The sequence below is a fragment of the Meriones unguiculatus genome, chromosome 2 (genome assembly GCF_030254825.1).
Source record: "Meriones unguiculatus strain TT.TT164.6M chromosome 2, Bangor_MerUng_6.1, whole genome shotgun sequence".
Lineage (NCBI taxonomy): Eukaryota > Metazoa > Chordata > Mammalia > Rodentia > Muridae > Meriones > Meriones unguiculatus.
Window position 1 is genome coordinate 77,244,504 of NC_083350.1, and position 22,149 is coordinate 77,266,652.

The 22,149-nt window shown below is 47.1% G+C and overlaps 1 protein-coding gene across 5 annotated transcripts; it reads right to left on the bottom strand.

The window, feature by feature from the left end:
• Positions 1 to 56: 56 nt before the first annotated feature.
• Slc25a44 (solute carrier family 25 member 44) lies at positions 57 to 15,058 on the bottom strand. 5 transcript variants are annotated; one of them, XM_021637748.2, is made up of 4 exons: positions 14,903 to 15,058; positions 10,735 to 11,372; positions 5,168 to 5,295; positions 57 to 2,450 (listed from the first exon to the last, which is right to left on the bottom strand). In XM_021637748.2, the coding sequence occupies exons 2-4, from the start codon at positions 11,357 to 11,359 to the stop codon at positions 2,259 to 2,261; spliced, it is 945 nt and encodes a 314-aa protein (XP_021493423.1). In that variant the 5' UTR covers positions 11,360 to 11,372; positions 14,903 to 15,058; the 3' UTR covers positions 57 to 2,258. The 5 variants fall into 5 exon arrangements, with proteins under 5 accessions (XP_021493423.1, XP_021493425.1, XP_021493422.1 ...); XM_021637750.2 differs by having other exon boundaries at positions 57 to 1,407; positions 14,652 to 15,054; XM_021637747.2 differs by having other exon boundaries at positions 14,652 to 15,054.
• Between the last annotated feature and the right edge of the window lie 7,091 nt (positions 15,059 to 22,149).

Consider the following 22,149-nt stretch of genomic DNA (forward strand, 5'->3'; position numbering starts at 1 on the left):
TCCGGAAGACGTAGTTAGTTTGCAGCTCATGGGAGAAAAACATTCGCGAGCCGAAGTTTAGGGACTCAATAAAAACTTTTAATTACATTTCAAAGATTTCGTACAGTGCAACAGTGAATATTCGCAGCTACGATCCTCAAGAGTCCATTTTTATCAAATGATGAATGTGCATTTTCTTCCCAGGTTCCTCCAGCTTTCCTGTCTTGCCAGAGTTTCTAATTTAGATCACGATCAACAGGTGAAATTTTCTAGCCGTTTTGGTCTCCAGTCTTGGAAAATCAGGCGCCCTCTGGCTCATCCTCACCAAGGCAAATGGCTAGGGGGTCAGGGCAGGCAGGCGTTGTCCATTCAAACAAGAAGGAAAAGGAGGAGAAAGGACAGGAGAGGGAGACACAAGTACACAGTACAAGAAAATGAAGTCTGGAGGAAGAAATAGCCTAAGGCATGAAAGGCAGGAACCTCCTGTGGTGTCCACACTCTGCCCAGTAAGGAAAGACCAAAGATGGAAGAGACAAGTCAGGGTCGCGAAAACCAATCGCAAGGGTCTTGAGAAGAAAAGCTTGAGGGGCCCTTGCTTCCATTGTATTGGTAGTTCTTATGGTAGAGGTGAGGAGCAAAAAGGTTTAAAATGTTCTGTGGGCTCCACCCTTCAGATGACTATGGACAAAATTGAAGGGCTCTCTCAATAAAGTGCAGGAAGTGAGGCCTGTAAACCCAGAACTCAGGAGGTGGGGGAGGATCAAGAGTTCAAGGTCATCCTCTGCTACATACGGAATTCAAACCCAGCCTGGGATATGTTTGAGACCCTGTCTCAAAAACAGCCAAAATGCTGAGACAAATAAAAGGGCTCAAAAGGAAACAAGTAGAGACTACGATGAGCAGTGAGAGAGGTAAGTACAGGGACAGGGTCTAGTCAGGATGGAAGAATGTGGAGCAGCTGTGAGAAGCATGAAGGCTTCAGTTAGCTAGCACCTTCCAAATTGGCACCATGGCATTTTCCCAAAGCATGGGACCACTAAAAAAGGTTGAAAGTATCACCCAGGCCAGACATCTTAAGTAGGAAGGCAAGATTTGACTGCCTTCTTCCCATCCATGAGCTGTGCCTCTCTGCCTCCATCACAGGCTTAGTGGAGGCAGGGAAGAAGGAAGCTCCTGAGGGGAGCATCAACGATTTTGGCAGTATGAGGCTGGTGACCAGGTGGCCCTGGCCTTGGGTGCCTTCCTGACTCCTTTTTTCTGCTGCCAGCACAGGGTACCATGACTGGGGTGACACTTCACAACCAAGGACAGGAAAAACAAAGGCAGTTCATATTCCAGGGTCCAGCTGTTGCTATTCCTCTGAGTGGCAGGTATGTGTGCGGCATTGCTTCCTGGGGCTCAGAACCTCCTGGGCGTGGCTCAGCTGGCCTGAGGAGATGACAGTGAGGAACACACACCCTCTCATTACTTTCGAAGCCCACTGTACTCCGGTAAGCCTGATCCACTTAGAACTGTGCCCTCGACTGTAGTTACCTGGGCCGGTGAAGCCCAGCAGTCCATTCTGTTTGAAGGTTCCCAGGCCTGAGGGACAGGGAGGGGATAAAGAATTGGGATTGATGTCACAGTTTTCCACTTCTCCAAGGAGTGGGTTCTGACAGCAGGACTAATGCTAGTTGCCTGATTCACAGATGTCCAACCACAAACACAAGTAAAGCCTTAGGATTCCTCCCTCCTAATAACTCCCAGAGAAAATGAACACTCTGCAGAGTGTTTGCTGCTCCGATTTATCCCCAAAAGGCAGGGCAAGGCAGAGCTGTCCAATGAGCAACTCGGTCCCAAATTTAAAATAAGCAAGCATAAAAATAAATCACAGGCAGCTACTTAGAGCCTTGGCCTAAAGACTCAAGAGCAACAAGCAAGGGGGTAGGCAATCTATGAGCAGCTCTTTTCCAGGCCTGAGGGATGGACAGAGGGAAAGGGGCACTAATGAGGGGCCAACAGAATCCTGTGGAGGGTGATCCTCAGGCCATAACTGAGTACAAGCACTGAGTGAGGGGCCCAGATCTGCAGGAGAAATAAAATTACAGGGAACAGGGAAGCCAGGCACAGAACCTCTGCAGCGAGGGCAAAGTCTCTTCTCTTGTCCCTGATAGGCCATCTGGCCTGGAGCAGGATGGGTGTGTGGAGGTGGCATTCACAAAGGTAACTATCCTCCCTGCTCTGCCCTGGCCTAAAGTAATGTGTGAAACCACAGCCTCTCTCTCTCTGTCCACCGCTCGCTACCAGTGTCTTGAGTCCACCAGCTCAGGTCGGAGGCTGAGTTTCTTGAGGCTCTCGTAGCCCACCACGATGACGATAGTGGAGGGTGTGGCTGAGATGATTCGGGCTGAGAGGCCCTTCATTAGGCCCCAAGGCCCCTCTTCTGCCATCAGCTGTCTGAAGGTCAGGATGATGGAGCTCTTGCCTTCAACCTGGAAAAGTCACCACAGTGAAGGGGCACCAACTATCTTCAGTCACAACTATCTGCTCACCCTTATAGTGCTGCAGGCTCAAGTGGGGACGCCAGAGCTACACTCCGCTTCTGGAGACAGCACAGTGACTTCCTCCAAGCTCTGGTGACAGACTACCTGAGTTTACTTAACCCCTCCTACCCCAGTTTTCTCAAATAGAAAATGGTAACAAGAGTCCCTATGCCACAGGTTGTTACAGGCAAGAAGAAAATAATACTTAATAAGTGCCAACAATAGACCTGGGCGTGGTGGCACACATCTTTAATCCCAACACTGAGAAGGCCAGCCTGCTCTATGTAGCTGGTTCCAGGCCAGTTGGAGTTACCAGATGAAACCCTGCCACAGACTGCCAACAGCACTGCCTGGCAAGATGGTGCTCACTGCACATCAGCTCTCACCACCCTCAGGCAAGCTAGCCAGCTGGGAGGTTTTGGATTAGGTGCTTTTCTCTGTCTCAGGAAGGCTACAGTCAATTCCCGAAGAGGCCCTCAAGCAGCTCTGCCCATCCAGGGGCTGGGCTCTGATTATCTCAGTCCCTCTAAGGCTTCAGGGCTAGAAGCCTCTCCTCTGTCCTTGCTGGTCACATACCCAGTAGTCCTTTTCTCTCAATAGTCCTGCCTCCTTCCCCCTACTCCCAAACCACAAATACAGAGCCCACATCAAAGCACCTCTACCAATGCAAGGCAAAGGACTTCTTATTCACATCCTCCTGTCTGGTGCAGCCTCCACAAGGTGATGCTGGCTCTACCTTCCATAGCTCCCTACTCTACCCTGTTTTCTTCAGCACATCCTCTTCAGCTCTTCTTCCCTCTAACATCTTCTGACTGCTCTGCTTCCACAAGCTCCTTTAGCCATGTCAAGGGCATTTTCAGTTTAGCCATAGCCTCTGGCCTACAAGCTCCTCAAAGCAGAGATCTGTCATTTCCCTAGGCCTGCCTCCTAAGACACCCAGGCAAGGGTAAGGAAAGAATGGGGCCTACCCTGGTTCTCCACAATAAAGACATTACAGGTCCAACCGCATCCCAGTGAGATGCCAGAGTATTTATTTCAAATGTTGGAAGAAGCACTCTTTCCTAGGGAGGAAAATGCCTGTATCTGTTGCTCCTCTCGTTTAGAATCTCCAGTGGCACAAACCCAACTTTACTTCAACCTGTTAAGGTTCCTTTTCTTCCTTCCTGTCCTCACCAGACCCCAGTGACCCTTCTCCCATATATCTTTCTTGATTGTCCACCTTTCTTCCTGGGTTACCCTATTAACTTTACACATTAAAAGTCCCCCTTGCTGCACACCTAAGACTTGATACAGCAAGACCTGCCCTCTGCATACCATGTACCACATTCAGATCCCATTCCTCAGTGCTAGCTAACTGTCTTCAAAGCTGACTGTAGACAGGGACTGCAGTTTCTGAGCAACACCAAGAGCTGTCAGTGTTGTGGATGAGTCTACACAGCATAACCTGTGAAACCTATTTAAAAACTACTTCAAGTTAACCCCTGACTTCCACAGGCACACACACACACACACAAACAAAACCCATTTAAGTTTCTCAGCTGGCATGGTGGCATGCACCGTTATCACAGTACCTGGAGGGTGGAGGCAGGAAAATCAAGAATTCAAGGTCATCCTCAGCTACACAGGGAATCTTAAGGCCAGCCTTGCTCAACTATGACACTTTGTCTCAAAAACAACAAAAGACGAAACACCAGGTACCTTCCTGTGACCCCAGCACTCCGGAGGATCGATCAGGAAGTTAAGCATCGGCTACAACAGCAGCTTTGAGGCCAGACTGGACTAGACACCCAGTCTCAAAAGTAAACTTGCTTGGAAGTCCAGCACCTTTAAAACCAGGTGTAAAAGTGCATGCCTCTAACCCCGTTACTCTAGAGGGACAAGAGGGTCAGGAGCTCAAGGCCATCATTATGGAGCTCAAATCCAGCCTGGGATACATGAGAAGGTGTCTTTAAGGGGGGAAAAAAGGACCAGCAAGATGGCTCAGCAAATAAAAGCTCCCACTGCCAAGCCTGACAACCTGAGTTTGTCAAAGCCCAGAGAGTGCAAGGAAAGAAACTCACCTACTCACAGTTTTCTTCTAGTTTCTGCTCAGACCATGTCAATCATGCCCACTCATACACACACAATAAATAAATGTAATGATTTTGAAGGGAACATTTTGTCTCTCTTTTCCCATTTTTCTTCACTGTCCTCTTGCTCCTCTCTACTCTGAGATCACATTTTTAGAGACCACCTCTCTGATTTCAGGCTTTCATTCTGTGTGGATTTATGGCCTAGTGGGAAAAAAATCATCGACTTCTGAAACTAATAGGAAATAAATCATTCTAACCACCCCACAAGCCTGGAGGGTGAGGAAGGAAGATGGCTTAAGGCTAACAGAGTACAGATTCCAGCTGAAGGCTAGAAGAGAGCAGTAAGAGTTCCTGTAGGCAATGGGTGGATATGCAAGGTGCAGACAGAGGAAGAAAAAACAATGTAGAGACTTCCAAGTGCTCAGCTGGTATCTGCAGAGATAAGCACAGCAAGGAACTTGGCCAATCACAAGGCTGACTAAATACCACGTCATGTACTGAGGTCACGAGGACACTACAGGCCTACAGGTCTAGCTTCTAGTGTCATCTCTGAGTCAAGGGTGGGGAGGGGACTAGGAGGGAGGCCAGTATTACCTGCACTCGGGTTCTGATGACATCCATGGGATTGGTGAGGATGGAGGCAGTGGCTGCAGCCAGGGGCCCAGAGACGGCTTGAAAGACAATGTGAGGGCACTCCTGAGGACACAGGTACGACAGTTGCTCTGGAATCCAGGGAAAGACAACACCTCAAGATACAGGGTACCACCCATCTAACCCTCATGATGCCTTTCCAACCACACCAAGCCCTCTGCCCTTTGCCATCTTCGACCTTTATACTTATACCTTCCTCTTCTCTGCTTCTACTGCATTCACTAAAGATTCATATTATTTATCTCTGGAGCTTTCCCTGAAGTCGTTCTGGTCATATCGTTTGTTTAAAAAGGACAAGACTTAGGAAGGGATTTAAAAACACCTTTACCTGCTGTATCCTTTAAGCTGATGGACAGAAAACCATTTCTGATATAAAAACAATGGCACATACTGCATGTTTCCTATGTGGCATTCTTGTAGGATACATTTAAAACCATATGATTAGCCAGGGCACCTGTAACCTGTAATCTCAACACCCTGGAGACTGAGGCATGATTGCTATGAGTGTGTTACCTGGTGGGCTACAGAGTAAATTCCAGGTCAGCTCGAGCTTCAGTGGGAGACCCTGTCTCAAATTATTTAAAAAAAAAAAAAAAAAAAAAAAAAGCCGGGATACAAAGTGAATAAATTATAATAAATAAATAAATACCTTAAAAAATTGACACCATACACAATGGTCTCTATGGAAGGGACTGCATGAGTGCTGTGGGTAAGAAGGCTGATCACTGCATACTACACACCAGGGCTGGGGGAAGACAAAGTGTCATGTAGCCCACACTGGCCTTGAACTTAGTATGTGGCAGAGGATGACCCCTGATCCTCCTGCATCATCTCCAAGTTCTGGGATTACGGACATGTGGCACCACAGCTGGACCACACACTAGAGATGGCTCCCAGGGCTTCATTCACGCAGGGAAGCACCTACCAATTCAGCCACATTCCTAGCCCTTTAAAATTCATTTGGACCTTTAGAGTATTTAAATATTTTTATAAGTAAAAGCAATTAATATTAAAGTAGGCAGTCTTATCCTATAGTGAAGACCGGCTTATACCAATAAAGAAAAATGGGTAGGCACGGTGGAACGTGTCTTTAATCCCAAGAGACAGGCAGATCCCTGAGTTCAAGGCCAGTTTTGAGACAGCCAGGGCTACACAGAGAAATCCTATCTCAAAAAATGAAATAAACAAACAAACAAAAAATGCAGTTATGCATAGTGATGCATTGGAAAGATGAAGGTAGGAGGGTCTGGGGTCTAAGGTCAGCTACATAATGAGTTCCAGGCCAGTTTAGACTAAATGAGACTCAGTCTCAAGAAAATAAAAAGGAGCTAGGCATGGTGCACACGCCTGTAATCCCAGGACCCAGGGAGGCAGAGGCAGGAGGATCTCTGTGAGTTTGAGGCCAGCCTGGTCTACAAATCAGGTCCAAGACAGCCAAGGCTACACAGAGAAACCCTGTCTCAAAACCTAAAAATAAAAAGGGTTTCAGTTAGCTGAGTGCTCACCTAGCATGCATGGAGCCTAGAATGCATAAAGCCTAGCATGCATGGAGCTTTGGATTTGATACCCAGCACATAAAACCAGGCATGGTGGTACACATCTGTAATTCCAGCACTCTGGAAGTAGACACAGGAGGAGCAGAAGTTCAAGGTCAGCATCAGCTACACAGTGACTTCAAGAAATACATGGCATTCTGTTAAATGTTAGAAAAGAGAAAAAGCCAGACACAGTGGTGCATGCTTGTAATTTTTATAAGGCCAACCATGTCTCACAAAACAACCACAAAAAGTCAAATATAAAAGGACTAGGGGTATAGTTCAGTGATAGCACTTCCTTAGCCTGTGTGAGTCTCTAGACTCAATCACTAGCACAAGAGAAGAGAACCCTGGATTTCAAAATGCTAATGACTGTGGAATGCTAGGCACCAAGGCCTATTTTCTCACAGTGCCACTGGGAAGTGTGCCTGTAAATAAATTCTCTGTTTTACTCTCTTTTGAGGTACAAAACAAGAGTTCATTCATTTAGTCAACAAAGATTCAGTGAGTACTATGAGCTAGCTACCCTGGGTCCTGAGGTACGTACAGTGAATTTCAAAAAGGTGCCTCACGTTCCTTTCCTCAGGAAGTGTGGACATTCTAGTAGAAGAGAAGGGACAATAAGAAGTAAAACACATAGCCACGTCAGAAGGTTCATACTAAAGTTAAACAGGGAAAGCCAAGGGTAGGGGTGAAGCAAGTTGTGATCTTAAACAAAGCAATCATGGCACTTCCCAAGAAAGTGAAGTTCAGAAATAACCTGATGCTGAGAACATAAGCTGCACGTGCCTGGGCAAAGTGCTTTCCAAGCACAAGATAACATCTATCAAAAGAATTGAGGCAGCAGCATGCCTCAGTCACTGGCATGTCACTGGCAGCAAGAGCAGGGACTTAGAACACAACAAGCGAAAGGAGCAGTAAGTGAGATTTGAGGGGAGTAGCCAAGGGCCTTGAGGATACTATGCAAATGTAGGCCAAGATAGGAGGTCACACTGACTCAAAATCTCCCAGGTTTCCACTCAGAGAATAAGAGAATAAGCTGAGAGTGGTGGTGGGAACCTGTAATTCCAGCAGCAGAAGACACAAAATAAAACTTAAGCTGGGTGTCCCCACTTGTATCCTGGTGCTTGAGAGCCTGAAGTCCTTAGGAATTCTCTTTCATGCGCTTAGTTTTGGTAGTCTGTGATCAGGGAAGTAAAAACTAGAGATTTAGAAGATGGGGTTGGCAAGGCAGAAGTCACACCTTCAAATGCCCAGTTCCATGGCAGAATTCAGTACTTGGGGCAGAACCACCTTCCCCTCAGTTCCTAACTATGCTCCTCCCTGGAGTCAAGAATGTCAGTTGAAGCAGGGTGAGCTGCCGTTTGCCTCGTGGGTGCCCTTTTTCTCCTGAAGAAGGCATTTTGCAATCAGACTGCAGCCTTGGGACGGGCACTGCCTGCCTCTTGGGCCTGGATGCACTGGCCCCGGGCCTGCAAGCTGCACAGACCCAGAGTCCAACTCTACAACTGTACCGCTTTCCTGGAGCGCAGAGTGGGAACAAAGAAAGGTGAGGGGGTAGGACAAACAGCCCATGTCTTTCTTCCCTCTTCACTGTTCTTTCAACAGGCAGAAGATAAACCCAGACTGACCCAGACTATCTTCCAGCTGAGTGACTGTGGACACCAGCAACATGAATATTTATTAATATTTTCTATATGCCAGGCATTATGATAAACATTAGACTTGTCCAGAGAAAAGAGCCAAGCATGGTGGTGGACACCTCCAATCCCAGCACTCAGGAAACTGAGGCAGGTGGATCGCTTAAAGTTTAAGGCCAGCCTGGCCTACATAGAAAGTTTCAGGCCAGGGGTTCTACAAAGAGAGATTCTGTCTCAAAAATAAAAAAAACAGAGAAAGAGACAGAAATATCTTCATGGATATTATGATTCCAATTAAGGAGCTAGAAGTTGGGGGTAAAATAATTGCAAATTGTGCTGAGAAAGAATAAAGGAGCTAAAACAGAAAGCAGAGACAGCCTTCTTTCCAAAAGGGTAAAGAAGCTCTTGCCGGGTGCAGTGGCACACATCCTTAATCCCAGCAGAAGCAGGCGAGTCTCTGTGAGTGCGAGGCCAGCCTGTACTAGATAGTGAGTTCCTAGACAGCCAGGGCTATACAGATAAACTCTGTTGGGGCGGGGGGGGGGGGCAAGGTTCTTTTTACAAAGGTCACATATAAGCTGAGGCCGGAAGCATGAGAGGTCAGCCACATAAAGAACAGAGGAAAAGGTATCCCAGGCAGAGAGCGCTGTCACTGGGCTTTTTACCCAGCTCTGTACCTAGAACTTCACAGACTAATCCATTAGGAACAAGGCATGATAACACACACCTATAAACCCGGCTCTTTGGCAGCAGAGGCAGGAGGATCACAAATTCAAGGCCTGCATGGACAAGTTCAAGTCCAATGTAGCAGTGAGACACTGTCTCAAAATCAAACATATGAATGGGAGCTAGAGATGTGGCTCAGTTGGTAGAGCTTATCTAGCATAGCTCAAACACTGGATCTGATCCCTAGCACTGCATAAACCCAGACATGGTTCAAGCCTTTAATCCCAGCACTCAGGAGGCAGAGGAAGGAGGATTAGAAATTCAACGTCAAGTAGCCCTGGCCCACATATCAGGCAAGCCAGGGCTGTATCTCAAAGAGAAAGGGAGAGAGAGACAGGCAGAGGGAGATGCAGAGGAGAAGCAAGGTCATCCTCAAGGACATAGAGTTGGAGGTTAAGTGTAGGATACACCTTGAGAGAGTGACAAAAACAAGCTGGGCACAGTGACATGCACTTGCCATCCTGGCACTGGATGAACGGTAGAGGTAAGGGGATCATGAGTTGAAGTCACTCTTGGCTGCATAGAAAGCTCGGGGCCAGACTCAAATAAAAAATTAAAAGGTACTCAGTGGTGGGCACATGCTGTAACCCCAGCACCAGGCAGGCAGAGGCAGCGGGAGCAGTAGTTTAAGGCTAGTCTGAGTGCCAATCTCAAAAACACACGAACAAACAGAGAATAAGCTGAGAGTGGTGGTGGGAACCTGTAATTCCAGCAGCAGAAGACACAAAATAAAACTTAAGCTGGGCGTCCCCACTTGTATCCTGGTGCTTAAGAGCCTGAAGAAAACTGCTGAGAGTTCAAGGTCAGCCTGAGCTACACACTGTGTCTCCCGCTAGCGTGGGCTATAGAATAAGATCCTGTTTTAAAAACAAAACACAACTAATCTTTAAGTTTTAAAGAGCTGGTGGTGCAGCTCCACAGCCATGAAGCTGCCTGTGTGTAAGCTGGGTGCTCCATGCCTGGGCCCCCCTAGTGCTTCAGGTGAAACCTCTGGGTGCAGAGAGCCACAGTCAGAATGTCGCTGAGACCTCTGGACAGGTTTGGCTGGCATTGCTGCAGAATGTGGGCATGAGGGGAAACACAAATCTCAGTATTCATGAGACCAAGTGAGGGCAGAGGCAAACTGGAGAAAATGCCCTCCTGGGAGCTTGCCTTAGCTTTATTTAGTTTGGCCTTTCTGCAGTGCTACGGATTAAACCTCAGGTCTCACGCATGCTAGCTAAGAGCTAACTGAGCTTCACCCTCAGCTTTCCCAAGAAGTGTTTGCATGGAGTAGAAGCATTGCTGTTAGTTCTAGGTTGTGTTGGCTACAGTGAGTTTAAAGCCAGTCTATGCTATACAGGGAGACCCTGTCTCACAAAGATTGCCAGAATGTACTCTCAGAGGGTCAGGGTGACAGTACGGGGTCCAATTTTACCACAAAGTCTAGATGAAATACTGCGCAAAGTAGGAGAAACAGAGCTAGCAAAACTAGGGTTGAGCCGGGCTCAGCGGGGCATGCATCTGTGATCCCAGCACTCAAGTGGGGCCAGTTTGATCCCCTCTCTGTACTCATCTCCACACAGAAAGAAACAACCGTGTCCCTGCCCCCTTCCCAGCCCCTGCTTACCTGCATAGAAGTGATAAAAGGGCCACCACACAGCACTGTTTGGGATATAGGTTAGCAGCGAGGCCACATAGCCTCGGTAGAAGCCTCGAAGCCCATCAGCCCGGAGGATCTGTCTGATGATGTCCTTAGTTTGACCAAAGGCAATCAGCCCTTGTCCCTCTAGGTTCCCGCGAACTTGGAAGCGCCCCATTTTCTCACCCTTGCGCTGCATCATCAGGTGCTGGGAGACAACGTCAATCGGCACCGTGATGCTTTGGGCCACGAGGGAAGCGGAGCCACCGGCTACCAGGGATTTGACTGTGTTACTCTGGCTGTAGTCAGCTACAAACTTCCGGGTAAGCTCATAGGTGGTGACGTAGCACTGGCCAGAGATGAGGGTGAAGGTGTTGACCAGGAAGCCCCGGTAGAGGCCAGCCACTCCGTCTGCTCGAAGGATCTTGACGAAGGCGTCGAAGGTCCCATGGTAGAGGCTCCTACCCTTCTGAACCTGCAGCCGGGTGCGGATGAGGGTGAATGGGTACACGCTAACCCGGATCATCATGGTCATTGCCACACCAAACACGTAGAACTTCTTCTTGTCCAGGTGCTCCCACTCGATGATCTGGATGTTCCGCTTGTCCTCCATAGTGCCCGAAGACCTGGGATTTGGGCAGGCAGGGAGATGTGAGTCCACTTCACAGGCTGCATCAATGGGGTGCTCACCTCAGCAAAGCCTAGCCTTGAGCCTGACACTCCGCCACAACCCAGAGCATGCCCTCTGCACTTCTGTCTCTGACAGCCCTTTCCAACTCAGATTCCTTCCTCCAGAAGTCATTCCTCAGGCGACGGTGCTAGACCACCCCGACCTCAGCCCTACCCAGCTTGTGGGACTGTCCGTCCTGAATCTTGTCTCTTCCTAGGTCTTGGCATCACAGTCCTGAACAGGGACCACGCTCTATGTCTTCCTTGCCTGGGTATGTTTAGAATGCTGTGGACAATCCATGCGCCAGCATGATTCAAGGCCCATGAGGCTAATGGGATGTCCCTAAGTGACATGGAGGAGCTTCCTGGAGGCTTGGCTGCTCCTGGCGCTCTGAAGAAGCAACCACCTGTGTCTTTTCATCCTTACAAACCTTTGCTGTCTGCTGACCTCACTTCTGTTCCCTATGCTGGCTGCTCTGACTACCTCTGCCCCGCCCCCACCATAATTTATATTTTCTCCAGTCTACATTAGAAAGGAAATGTAGGGAAAAGTGCAGACAGAGATTTCATCCCACATGGCATCCCCACCCACTGCCCCATTCTCCAGGGAATGGAGTCTAAAAGTCAGGAGCAGGCCAAAAGGTCAGAGTCCTCTTTGGCCATAGCTAACCCCTGAGAGAGAAAAGAGCTACCTGAGCTGGTTTCCCTGAAGAACTTACTGCACCAGGACCTGCTTGAATTTGGGCTAACTTAACAAACCACAAAACAACAGGAATACTTCTGGAAAATGAGCAAACTGAGGTCTGTGCAGGTGCAATGTAACCAGTCCAGAGTCATGCAACTGCCCAGCAGTGAAGGCAAGACTCCACAATGCCTTCTGTGCCAGCGAGCTGGGAATGTCAGCACAGCTTTCACTGTTCAACCTAAAACTAAGCCCTCCCATGCCAGGCAAATACCCTTGCACCTGCCATTCTTTCAGCTTCATTCCAGAGAAAGCTAGGACTGCCTCCTCTTTCTCAGTGTTTTTGGGGAGTGACTGGGCATATTGGCTGGGCAGGCATGTTGTCATCACAAGACAAACACAGCAGGGCTCAAGCAGGGGCCTCCTGCTGGCCACACACAAACCCACTGACAGGGCAGAAGGGCAGAGCAATGGAGTACTCTGTTCCAAGACCTAGTTTTCTGGACACCTTCTTAACCTGTGAAGCTGAGTCACCCATCACAGACATCTCTACTGAAAAATGCTGAGGCAGGAGGCACCACTAAACTTCCCCTCCCACCTGCATCTCTCACATGTGTTCATCTTCCGTACATCCCCTGAAGGAAGCCAGAGTTCCCCAAGGCAGGTAACTCAAAGGCAGGTAACTCCTACCAATACATGGTAACAGGAGGCGCCTCTAATGGTCATGACTCAATCAATAAGGCACCATATTAGAAGGCTGAGAGGGTGCTACACCCTTGGAAAAAGATAAGTTTCTTCCTGAAAGTGGGATTTCAGTTTGTTCACTGTCCTATAACACCCAGAGGGCCTGCTGAAATAATTCAGCTTCTCTTGTTTCATCTGCTACAAAGTCTTCTTTGTAGAAAGGTGAATAGAAACAATGCTCAGCCTTTGTCTTGGTTCAGCCAGTCCAACTTCCTTATGGTCCTTTGTTAGACCCTTGAGTACCTGCCTCCAATTCTGGATTTTCTGACACCTTTAAAACTGTTCATGGGGCCAGGGATGTAGCTCGGTTGACAGAATGCCTGCCTCCCATGTACCCAGCCCTAAATCCAATCCCCAGCACAGCATTTAAAACAACAGGTGTGCTGGCTCATGCCTATAGTCCCAGCATTTGGGAGGTAGAAGATCACAAGTCTACAGTCATCTTTGGCTATATCACAAGTTCAAGGCCAGCCAAGGTTACAAGAAATCCTGCTTTAAAAACAAAACATTGTTTGTGAATTGCTAAGCACTTTCTGTGCATCCCAACAGATCACCCAGATCAGGGAGCATTTTATGCTCGAAGTTATCAAATGATATGGAGAACAGACTACCCCAATTATGCCGTCTGTCACTTCCACTCTGCTCCACACATAAACAAAACTCTCAACTAGACTATTCTCTTGGTTTTGGTATTGCTGCTGTTTTTGTTGTCTGTTTGTCTGAATTTCATGTGGCCCAAGCTGGCCTTGAACTCTTGATCTTCTTGCCTTTACCACTTCCTAAATGCTGGGATTACAGATGTGAGCCACCATACCCTTGCCCAGTTTACTCAGCACTGGGACCAAGCCTAAGGCTTCCTGCATGCTATGCAAGCATTCTACCAACCGAGCTAGATCATCAGCCCTTAGAACATTAGGTATTATTAGTATTTTGTTAACAGTGAAGCATCTCTCTTACTGCATAAAGTTCTACGGAGCAGCGATGCTCTAGGTCCTCAGTGCCCAGAGTGGTCCACAGATTAGCAATGTATGCATGACCTGGAGCTGCCGATAAGGAGCAGAGCCAGGTGTGGTAGCCAAGTGTGTCACCTCAGCACAAGGGGGCTGAGGAAAGAGAAACAGGAGTTTAAGGTCAGCCTTGGCCACACAGCAAGGCCCTGTCTTGGTGGGGGATGGGGACTTAGGGCCATACTGTTAAACCTGCTGATTAAGAAATAACACTCTATCATCTCTAGATGGTTTATATGGATTGTCAAAATGTAGGAAGCATGGCATTAACTATTAGAGATTGTCAGTTTTGTAAGAGCTGTAACCATTCTCAGAGTCCGACATCACTAGGACCAGGTAAGGGGCCCTCTGACCCCATCTTGGGCCTGGACATAATGATGACCAGCTCATCCATTCAGTCTTTCCTGCCGACCACTCCCACATCAGCTCACCTTGTGCTCAACACCTGATCCAGGCGCTGCAATTCTCACACAGAGACGAATCCTAGCCAGCACCCTCTCCTCTTTCTGCTCTCTCTCCCCACCACATCAGGCTCTGCACTCTGGGAGCTGTCACCCACCCATTATTCACATGAAGTGAACGTATCTGTATGCTGGAACACCTGTCCTGCTCACCATTCACTGCTCTTCGCTAGTCCTGGCGACGCCTCCTCTCAAACCAAGCCAGCTCCTCTCTCCGGCATGGTGAGATTCCCCCGTCCCCAGTCTTTATTGGTCTTCAATAGGTTTCCACGTGATCCCTCATCACAGACACCACATGACAATGCCCTCCACACACTCCACGTGACACCCTCCTTTATGCACCTTCCGTCCGGCTCTTGCAAGGCCAATTCTGGGTCCTCGGGCATGCCCCTCGCCATGCTTCTAGTTGTCAGCCTCTCATGCTCCTCTGCCAGGACGAGATGCCTCGCCGAATTTGCCTTTCGTTGCCAAAATTGCAGGGCGGCCTCCCATAGCGATGCAGCCCCGCAGAACTGACATCCGCTGTCTCCTCGACAAGTCGGTCCTCAGGTACCTCCGATCCCTCAAGGCACCCTAGCACCGTGGTCGCTTACCTTCTCAGACCCCGGCGGTTCAGCCGCGGCTGAGAACTCCAACCCCGGACTCCTAGACCGCAGCCTCCGCACTACCCTCCATTCCCAGCGACAGCCACACTCGGTTGGCATCTTCCTCCATCTCGACTGGGATCCCGGTACTGCCGGAACCGGAAACGGGGGAGCTGTCATTCCCTCCCACTGCGAAGCTGCAACTCCACCAATGGTATTCTCAGCCTTTGCGCCTCCCTCTTCGAGCGCCTCCTCGGCCATCTTGGGTTAGGGAAGTAGCCTCGCCTACTTTAGCTTCGCTTGCCCTCAAGCCGACCACGCGTGCGTGTCCTGCGTGGGACTCGTGATTGGCTGGCACACAAACCGGAGTCCGCGGCCGCCGCTTCCTCCGTTGCTTCTGCGCACTTTCTTCCTTTCTCTTTTTTCTTTCTTACTTTACTGTTATCTTACTTCTCTTTTCTTATTTTTTTTCTCCTCTCTTATTTTATTTTCCGCCTGGGACAAGTCCCGCCACGAAGGCCACTAATCCCCCTGCGCTAGGACTTCCAATGAGCTCGGATACATTCTCCGGAACTCTTCTTGACAATACAGTTAAAATGAGTCACCTTTTGTTTAAAGATCTGGTAGAATCTTTATATTCAAATCTAAATTTTAGAATTCGATATTCAATAGAGAGAGGAGTGGAATCTAATCTTTGATTTTTCCGTTTTTCCATTTTTGGAGCCCAAACAGTGGAGGTCAAAGTGCCACAGAAAGGGAGGATAAGATAGCTGATTTTCAGACATAGGAACTCAGGTTGGAGAAACAGAATCTGGTTTTACCCATATATAGGTTTTCAAAAGTTGTTCATTTATTCTGTGCGTTCAGTCTATGCTGGTTAGTTGGTTTTTGGTTTTGTTTTTGTCAACTTGACACTGGCTAGATTCGTCTGGGAAGAGGGAATGTGAACTGAATAATCGTTTTCAGTGGACTGGCCTGTAAACTAGTCGGCTGGCATTTTATTGGTTGATGATTGAAGTGGAAAGGCCCAGCCCACTGTGGGTTCTGCTTCTCTTGGGCAGGCCAAGCAAGAGCCTAGTCTCATAGTTTCTGCTTCACTTCTGTCCTCTAGGTTCCTGCCTTGAGTTCCAGCCCTGATTTTCTTTTATTATGAACTGTAATCTTTAAGACTAAGTAAATCCAGGTTGGGTGTGGTTGCACTTAGGAGGCAGGAAGGAGAATCTGTGCATTCAAAGGCCAGACTGGTCTACACAGTGAGTTCCAGGACAGCCAGGAATACATAAAGAGACTCTGTAGAAGAAAAGAAGACAAGAAATCCTTTCTTTCCCAAGTTGTTTTTGGTCCTGATGTTTCTCACAACAATGGAAAGCAAACTAGAGCAGTTTCCTTTTTATCTTTGTTTGCAATCTTACTGATACATAAAGACAAACTTTGAGTGTGAGTGCCGTGTGGTTTGGTTTTGAGATAGGGTCTCACACTGTAGCCCAAGCTATTGAAACTTATGGTCCTAGGGTGGCATCAGATTTACAGCAGTAATCCTACCTCATCCTTGCATGTTCTGGGATCACAGGCCTTCAAATGTTCACTTCTTTCTTCTCTCTCTCTTTCCTTCCTTTTATTTTTCTTGGTTTATTGAGACAGGGTTTCTCTATGTAGGCCTGGCTGTCCTGGACTCGATCTGTAGTCCAGACTGGCCTCAAACTCACATTGATCAACCACCTTTGCCTCCCTGCATGCTGGGATTAAAAGGGTGCACCACTGCCCCTGGCTAGAACATTGATTTCTTCATGGGGGAAACTCAGACCCCCTCCTAGCTCTGGGGAATATACAGCATATCATTGCTGTCCCTAATGACCTTTCTGTGCACAGAGTTCCTTACTCCCCTCTCTAACTCTCTCTACCCTTCCCTCCCCACCTCTTCACAGCCTCCTGTGCACTGTTCTCTCAGCTTCCAACGTTCATTCCAAGCACCTGTATCAGTTGACTCACAAACACCTGTAACCCCAGCTGCAACTCTCTTCTAACCTCTGTGGGCACCAAGATACATGAGCACATGACAAACACCAAGACATAAAACACTAACACACATGCACATATACACAAATAAAAATAATCTTTAAAAGCAATAAAAAGGCCCTTAACCTCTCACCATCTCTTTAGACCCCCACTGTTTCTTTGAATTTTATGGGTGTGTTGTTTTGATTTGGTTTGGCTTTGGTTTTCAAGACATGATTTCTATAACTAGCCCTGGCTATTGTGGAACTCATTCAATAGAACAGGCTGGCCTCAAACTCAGGAATCCCCCTGACTCTGTCTCTTGAATGCCAGGATTAAAGGTGTGCACAATCACCACTTGGCAACTTTGAATTTTTTAAATACTTTTTTTGAGACTATAGTATAATTACATCATTTTCTCCCTTCTGTTTCCTCACTTTAACCTCTTGTATGCACCTTGATTTCATTCAAATCCATAGACTCTTTGTGTGTGTGTGTGTGTGTGTGTGTGTGTGTGTGTGTGTGGTGTGTAAAATGCCTGCTCAGTTCATATAAAGTTACTCGTGTATTTTTTTCAGGGCTGACCATTTGGTTCTGGATAAGCAGTTGTGTACTGTTTCCTGGGGAGACTGAATTGGTTGATTTTGAAGCCAGAGTGTCAGTGTGTAGCAAAGGCAAAGCCAATCTTATCCCAAGCACAAGCCAATCTTACCTCCTTCTTGGTTGAACTTGGTCAACATTGTTCAGACTTTTTTTTTTACCAGTGAGTTCTAGCCCAGAATCATGTTCTACTCCCAAACTCTTTCTTCAGATCTTTTTGTTTTGTTTTTCAAGACAGGGATTCTCTTTAGCCTTGGCTGTCCTGGACTTGATTTGTAGACCAGACTGGCCTCGAACTCACAGCAATTTGCCTGCCTCTGCCTCCCAAGTGCTGGGATTAAATGCAAGCACTGCCACACTCAGCTTTCCTCACATTTTATTTACCACATTTCACCATTGTAATGAGCCTGTAAGACAGCAGAGCTGTCAGGAGCAAAATTAAGAGACACTTTTGGTGATAGTGACTGGGTAACACCCTTAAGGCATTGAGAGCTTGTAAGACAGCAGAGCTGTCAGGGTTAGATTAGAAAATATTCTTAGTAAAGTAACTAAGTAGCACCCTTAAGGCATTAAGTAGTGAAATTAAATAATGTCAGCTGATGAGCAGCTGGTGTGTGTGTGTGAAAGAGTAGTAGGCTAAGCGATGTTTTAGAATAAAGTATAGAAATTAAAGTAACACCCTTAAGGCACTAAGTAATGAAATTAGGTAATGCCAGCCGATTAGCAGCTGGTGCGTGTGAATGAGTGATAAGTCAAAGCTATGCCCTGAAAAATGTATAAAAACTGGAGCCTGAGCCCATGTGGACTTGGCTGGCTAGACTTTGGTGAGTAAGCCAAGAGACCACCAATAACCAGCCAATTCCCAAACGGCTGTTTGAAAATCCCAGACCACCTTAACAAACTGGCCCTGTAAGGACCACCTTATCAGACCAGCCCTGGAAGGCAGATTCCAAGCAACTGCAGCTTCCTTTGCATCCCAGGCCTGGCCAGACTCCGAGGCCTATCAAGTCATCAGAAGACACAAGAGGTCCGACTGGAACCTCGAAGTTGCGGGACCTAGAAGATACCGACATCAGGGACAAAAGTGTCCGAGCCCATACCTGTGGCCAGGTTGTGTTCCCCGTAAGATTTAATTCTTAGATATCTGTGTGATTTGTGTGATTAAAGCAGCATTCAAAAATCATTCTGGCGTTGGCTTTTATCACTACCTTGCTGCCCTTTGTGGCGTCTCGGTTAAAGTCCTCCGGCATAATCAAACGCTCGTGACAACCATCTATCTGTCCTATTGTCAAAAGGCAAAACTACAACAAAGTTAGCTTAAAGAGCTCTGATTGGCTTTAATTCTAGCATCAAATGCTGCTCAGAACAGAACAAAGGCTACAGACGGGGCTGTGCTCAGGCAAGATCTTCTAGCAGAAGAGAGTGCTGCAGACAGCCTCACTGCAGCAGTGCTGGGGCTTGGTCTTGTTTTCATCAGCTGCTTGTGCTTGGCAGTGCTTGTGTTGATGACTCAGCTGTGTCGCACAGGGACTCAAGCAGGACGTGTCCTTGTGCCCACCTGAACTGCATGCTGTTCTGTCTGTGTGTGCTCTATGTCTTTCGTGGTCCACAAAGGCAGGAATGGGATCCGGTTGCTCATTGATAGTACTCAGAACCTCCCAAACGCTGGCCGTATTATAGTCCTCAGTAACTCCCAGTGACTAACTGAATGGATTTCCACGATGGGAGAGCTCCCTCCCGGCTCACAAAGCAGCACTGTATCAAAAGGTGTCGGGATACTAACTCCATGGGGGCACTGGAAAAGCACCTGTGGAGGACAATGGTCAAAGCGTAAGATGCTGCATGCCCACAGCACCCTCCACACTCGTTCACTAAGGCCAGCTGCCTGTTCCTGTTTGCATCACCACGGAACAGGACTCAAGGAAGGCGGAAGAGAGTAGCCAGTGGGCCATTTGCAAAGGAGCTGGAAGCAAAACACACAGTCCCTGAGGCTCTTTTCATTTTATTGTGAATTTAATGAGAAGATGCTTGGGCACTGATTGGAAATTGTGTTTAGAATGCTCCTCTTATTCCAGCATAGCTGGGAAGGTGCTGTCTGGGCCCACCCCTTCCTGAGGAGCTATTGGCAGCTCACAGCCTCTGAAAAAGACAGAATTGTATGCACAGTTTCTCTCTCTCACTCTCAAAGATTTATTTATTTAATGTAGGTGAGTGCTCTATCTGCATGCCAGGAGAGGGCATCAATGTCAGTATAGATGGTTGTGAGCCACCATGTAGTTGCCGGGAATTGAACTCAGGACCTCTGGAAGAGCAGACAGTGCTCTTATCTGCTGGCCATCTCTCCAGGACTACCCTCCTTAAAAAACAAAACAAAACAAAACAAAAACATGTAACCACTGATCAATTTCCCATGTCCTAGTGGATTGCCACACAACCGTGGGCACTGCCCATGGTTACCAAAAACAGGACATAAAGTTGAGAGGGGGCATTTTGGAAGTAATTTAGGGAAGCTGGAGAGAGAAATGGACGTAGATATGATCATGTTGTATTAAATTCTTAAGAGTGAAGAAAAATTAACAAGAAAGAAGTCTAAATTTGTGATTGGTTTGAACACATTGATTCAAAACAAAACAAAATAAAACAAAAATGATGTAAATCACCAATAATGAGTTGGTGTCATATTAAGGAACTTAAGTACTTCTGTGCTGGCTAAAGGAACTCCATCTCATGCTAGGGACCCATCTTGGTACTCACTAGCTGTTTGTCTCTGATAAGTCCCCAGTTACCCTGACCCAATGATCCCCACCCAAAAATGTACGGTTGTGACCATCTACTTGTGATGCTATGACTAACTGCAGTTTTCCCTCTGTAATTTGCTCACACAGATACCCAAAGATTGTTTTGAGTTGCCTTAGCCACTTAACTATGTAGAACAGAAGAGTTTTTGCTTGCTTGCATAGATACTGAAGGTCTTCTGGTGGTTTTCCCCTTTAAAATCTCTTCCTTCTGGGCTGGAGAGATGGCTCAGAGGTTAAGAACACTGCCTTCAAAGATCCTGAGTTCAATTCCCAGCAACCGCATGGTGGCTCACAGCCATCTATAGATGAGATCTGGTGCACAGGCACACATGCAGGCAGGATGCTGTATAAACTAGAAATAAATAAATAAATCTTTAAAAAAATTTCTTCCTTCAACCCCATTCTCACAGCAATCTCAAATTTGGCTCAGAGACTGTTCACCCTGCTAGCAGCTAGTTAATAAATCTTGTAATAATAATTGGATTGTGTCTATGCCATAAACTCTATGGGGTTACAAATTCCATAACACTTCCTCTTGGTGACACTTAATGAAGAGCAAGCCCATATTTGTATTCTCTGAGTAATATTCACTGTGTCTTTAGTCTTTCTGTCTGTCTGTTGCCTGAGTCTGAACCTGTGCCTGCCTGAAGGCTGCCCTGTGAATCTATTCGTTTATCTGTGTCTAAGTCTGAATGAATATGTCTGTGTGTATTTGTCCCTGGCAAAGGGCTTTGCTCTGTCTTCATTGAACAACACAGAAAGCATCCCATGGGGAAGGAATGGGATGCTTTTGTTGGGATTGGTCTGGTGCTATGTATGCAAATGCTAAATTCTGGATCCAAAGATCTGGTTGCAGTCAAGATGAGTGAATTCTCAGTACACCAGTCTTTATTGTCTGGACTTTGCTCCCCAATTATCTCTGATTGGTTAATGAAAAAGGCTGGACAGAAGAGAAGTAACTGGGCAGAAGAGAAATAGGAGGAGCTTTGTTTTCCAGGCTTGGGGTCTTGGGTAGGGACCATGAGACCAGGAGGAAGAGAGAGAGAAGAGAAGAGAGGGAAAAAAAGGAAGAAGAGGGAGAAAAGGGATATAAGCTGATGGAGCAGATCCAGCCCAGACCAGACCCATATTGGCAAGTAATTTGGGAAGTGTGGCTGGGAGGTAAAAGACTAGCTTAGAAAATGAGTTTAAATCTTTCCTGCCCAGTTATTGTGCTTAAAGCTTGTTTATCTAAATCATAGGTCTCTGTCTCTGTTATTGGGGAGCTAGCCAAGTCATAAAAAAAGCCCTCTAGAATTCACACATATTTAACAGCACTTCACAGAAATCTTCAACAGAGTTTTACAAGGGATTAAGTCACCGACTCCAACTGACCCAATGGCAAACAAGACTACCAACATCACTGTTTATCAAGCAGTATCCACATGTTGTGTGCAACATTTACGGTGGGTATTCACTCTACAAGATTGCTTCCAACCTCTGTTTTTGCTGTACTCAGCAAATAATTATTAGAACACACAAACATATTACTCTAGGCCAGGGACATGGAGGACTACGTAATTTAAGATTACAGCTATGCATTAGCTCAGGGTGTAAATGTTGATTACATGGAAATCCAAGCTAAGCAAAGCTGATTGTTAGGTTATTCTCTTAAAGGCGGGTTAAACCAACAGGCTGAGGGCGCAGCAGGTTATCAGTGTTGAGTCTTAAGTGACTTCAAGGTGTATTATTAACTTGCTGTGAGGTCCAGAAAAACTCCAGTCTCTTAGATGGTAAGACATGTTGTTATCATAATACATCACCACATAGCTCCTCTTTTCAGGAGTGATGGTGCAAGCCTGTAATCATGGGTACTTGGGAGGC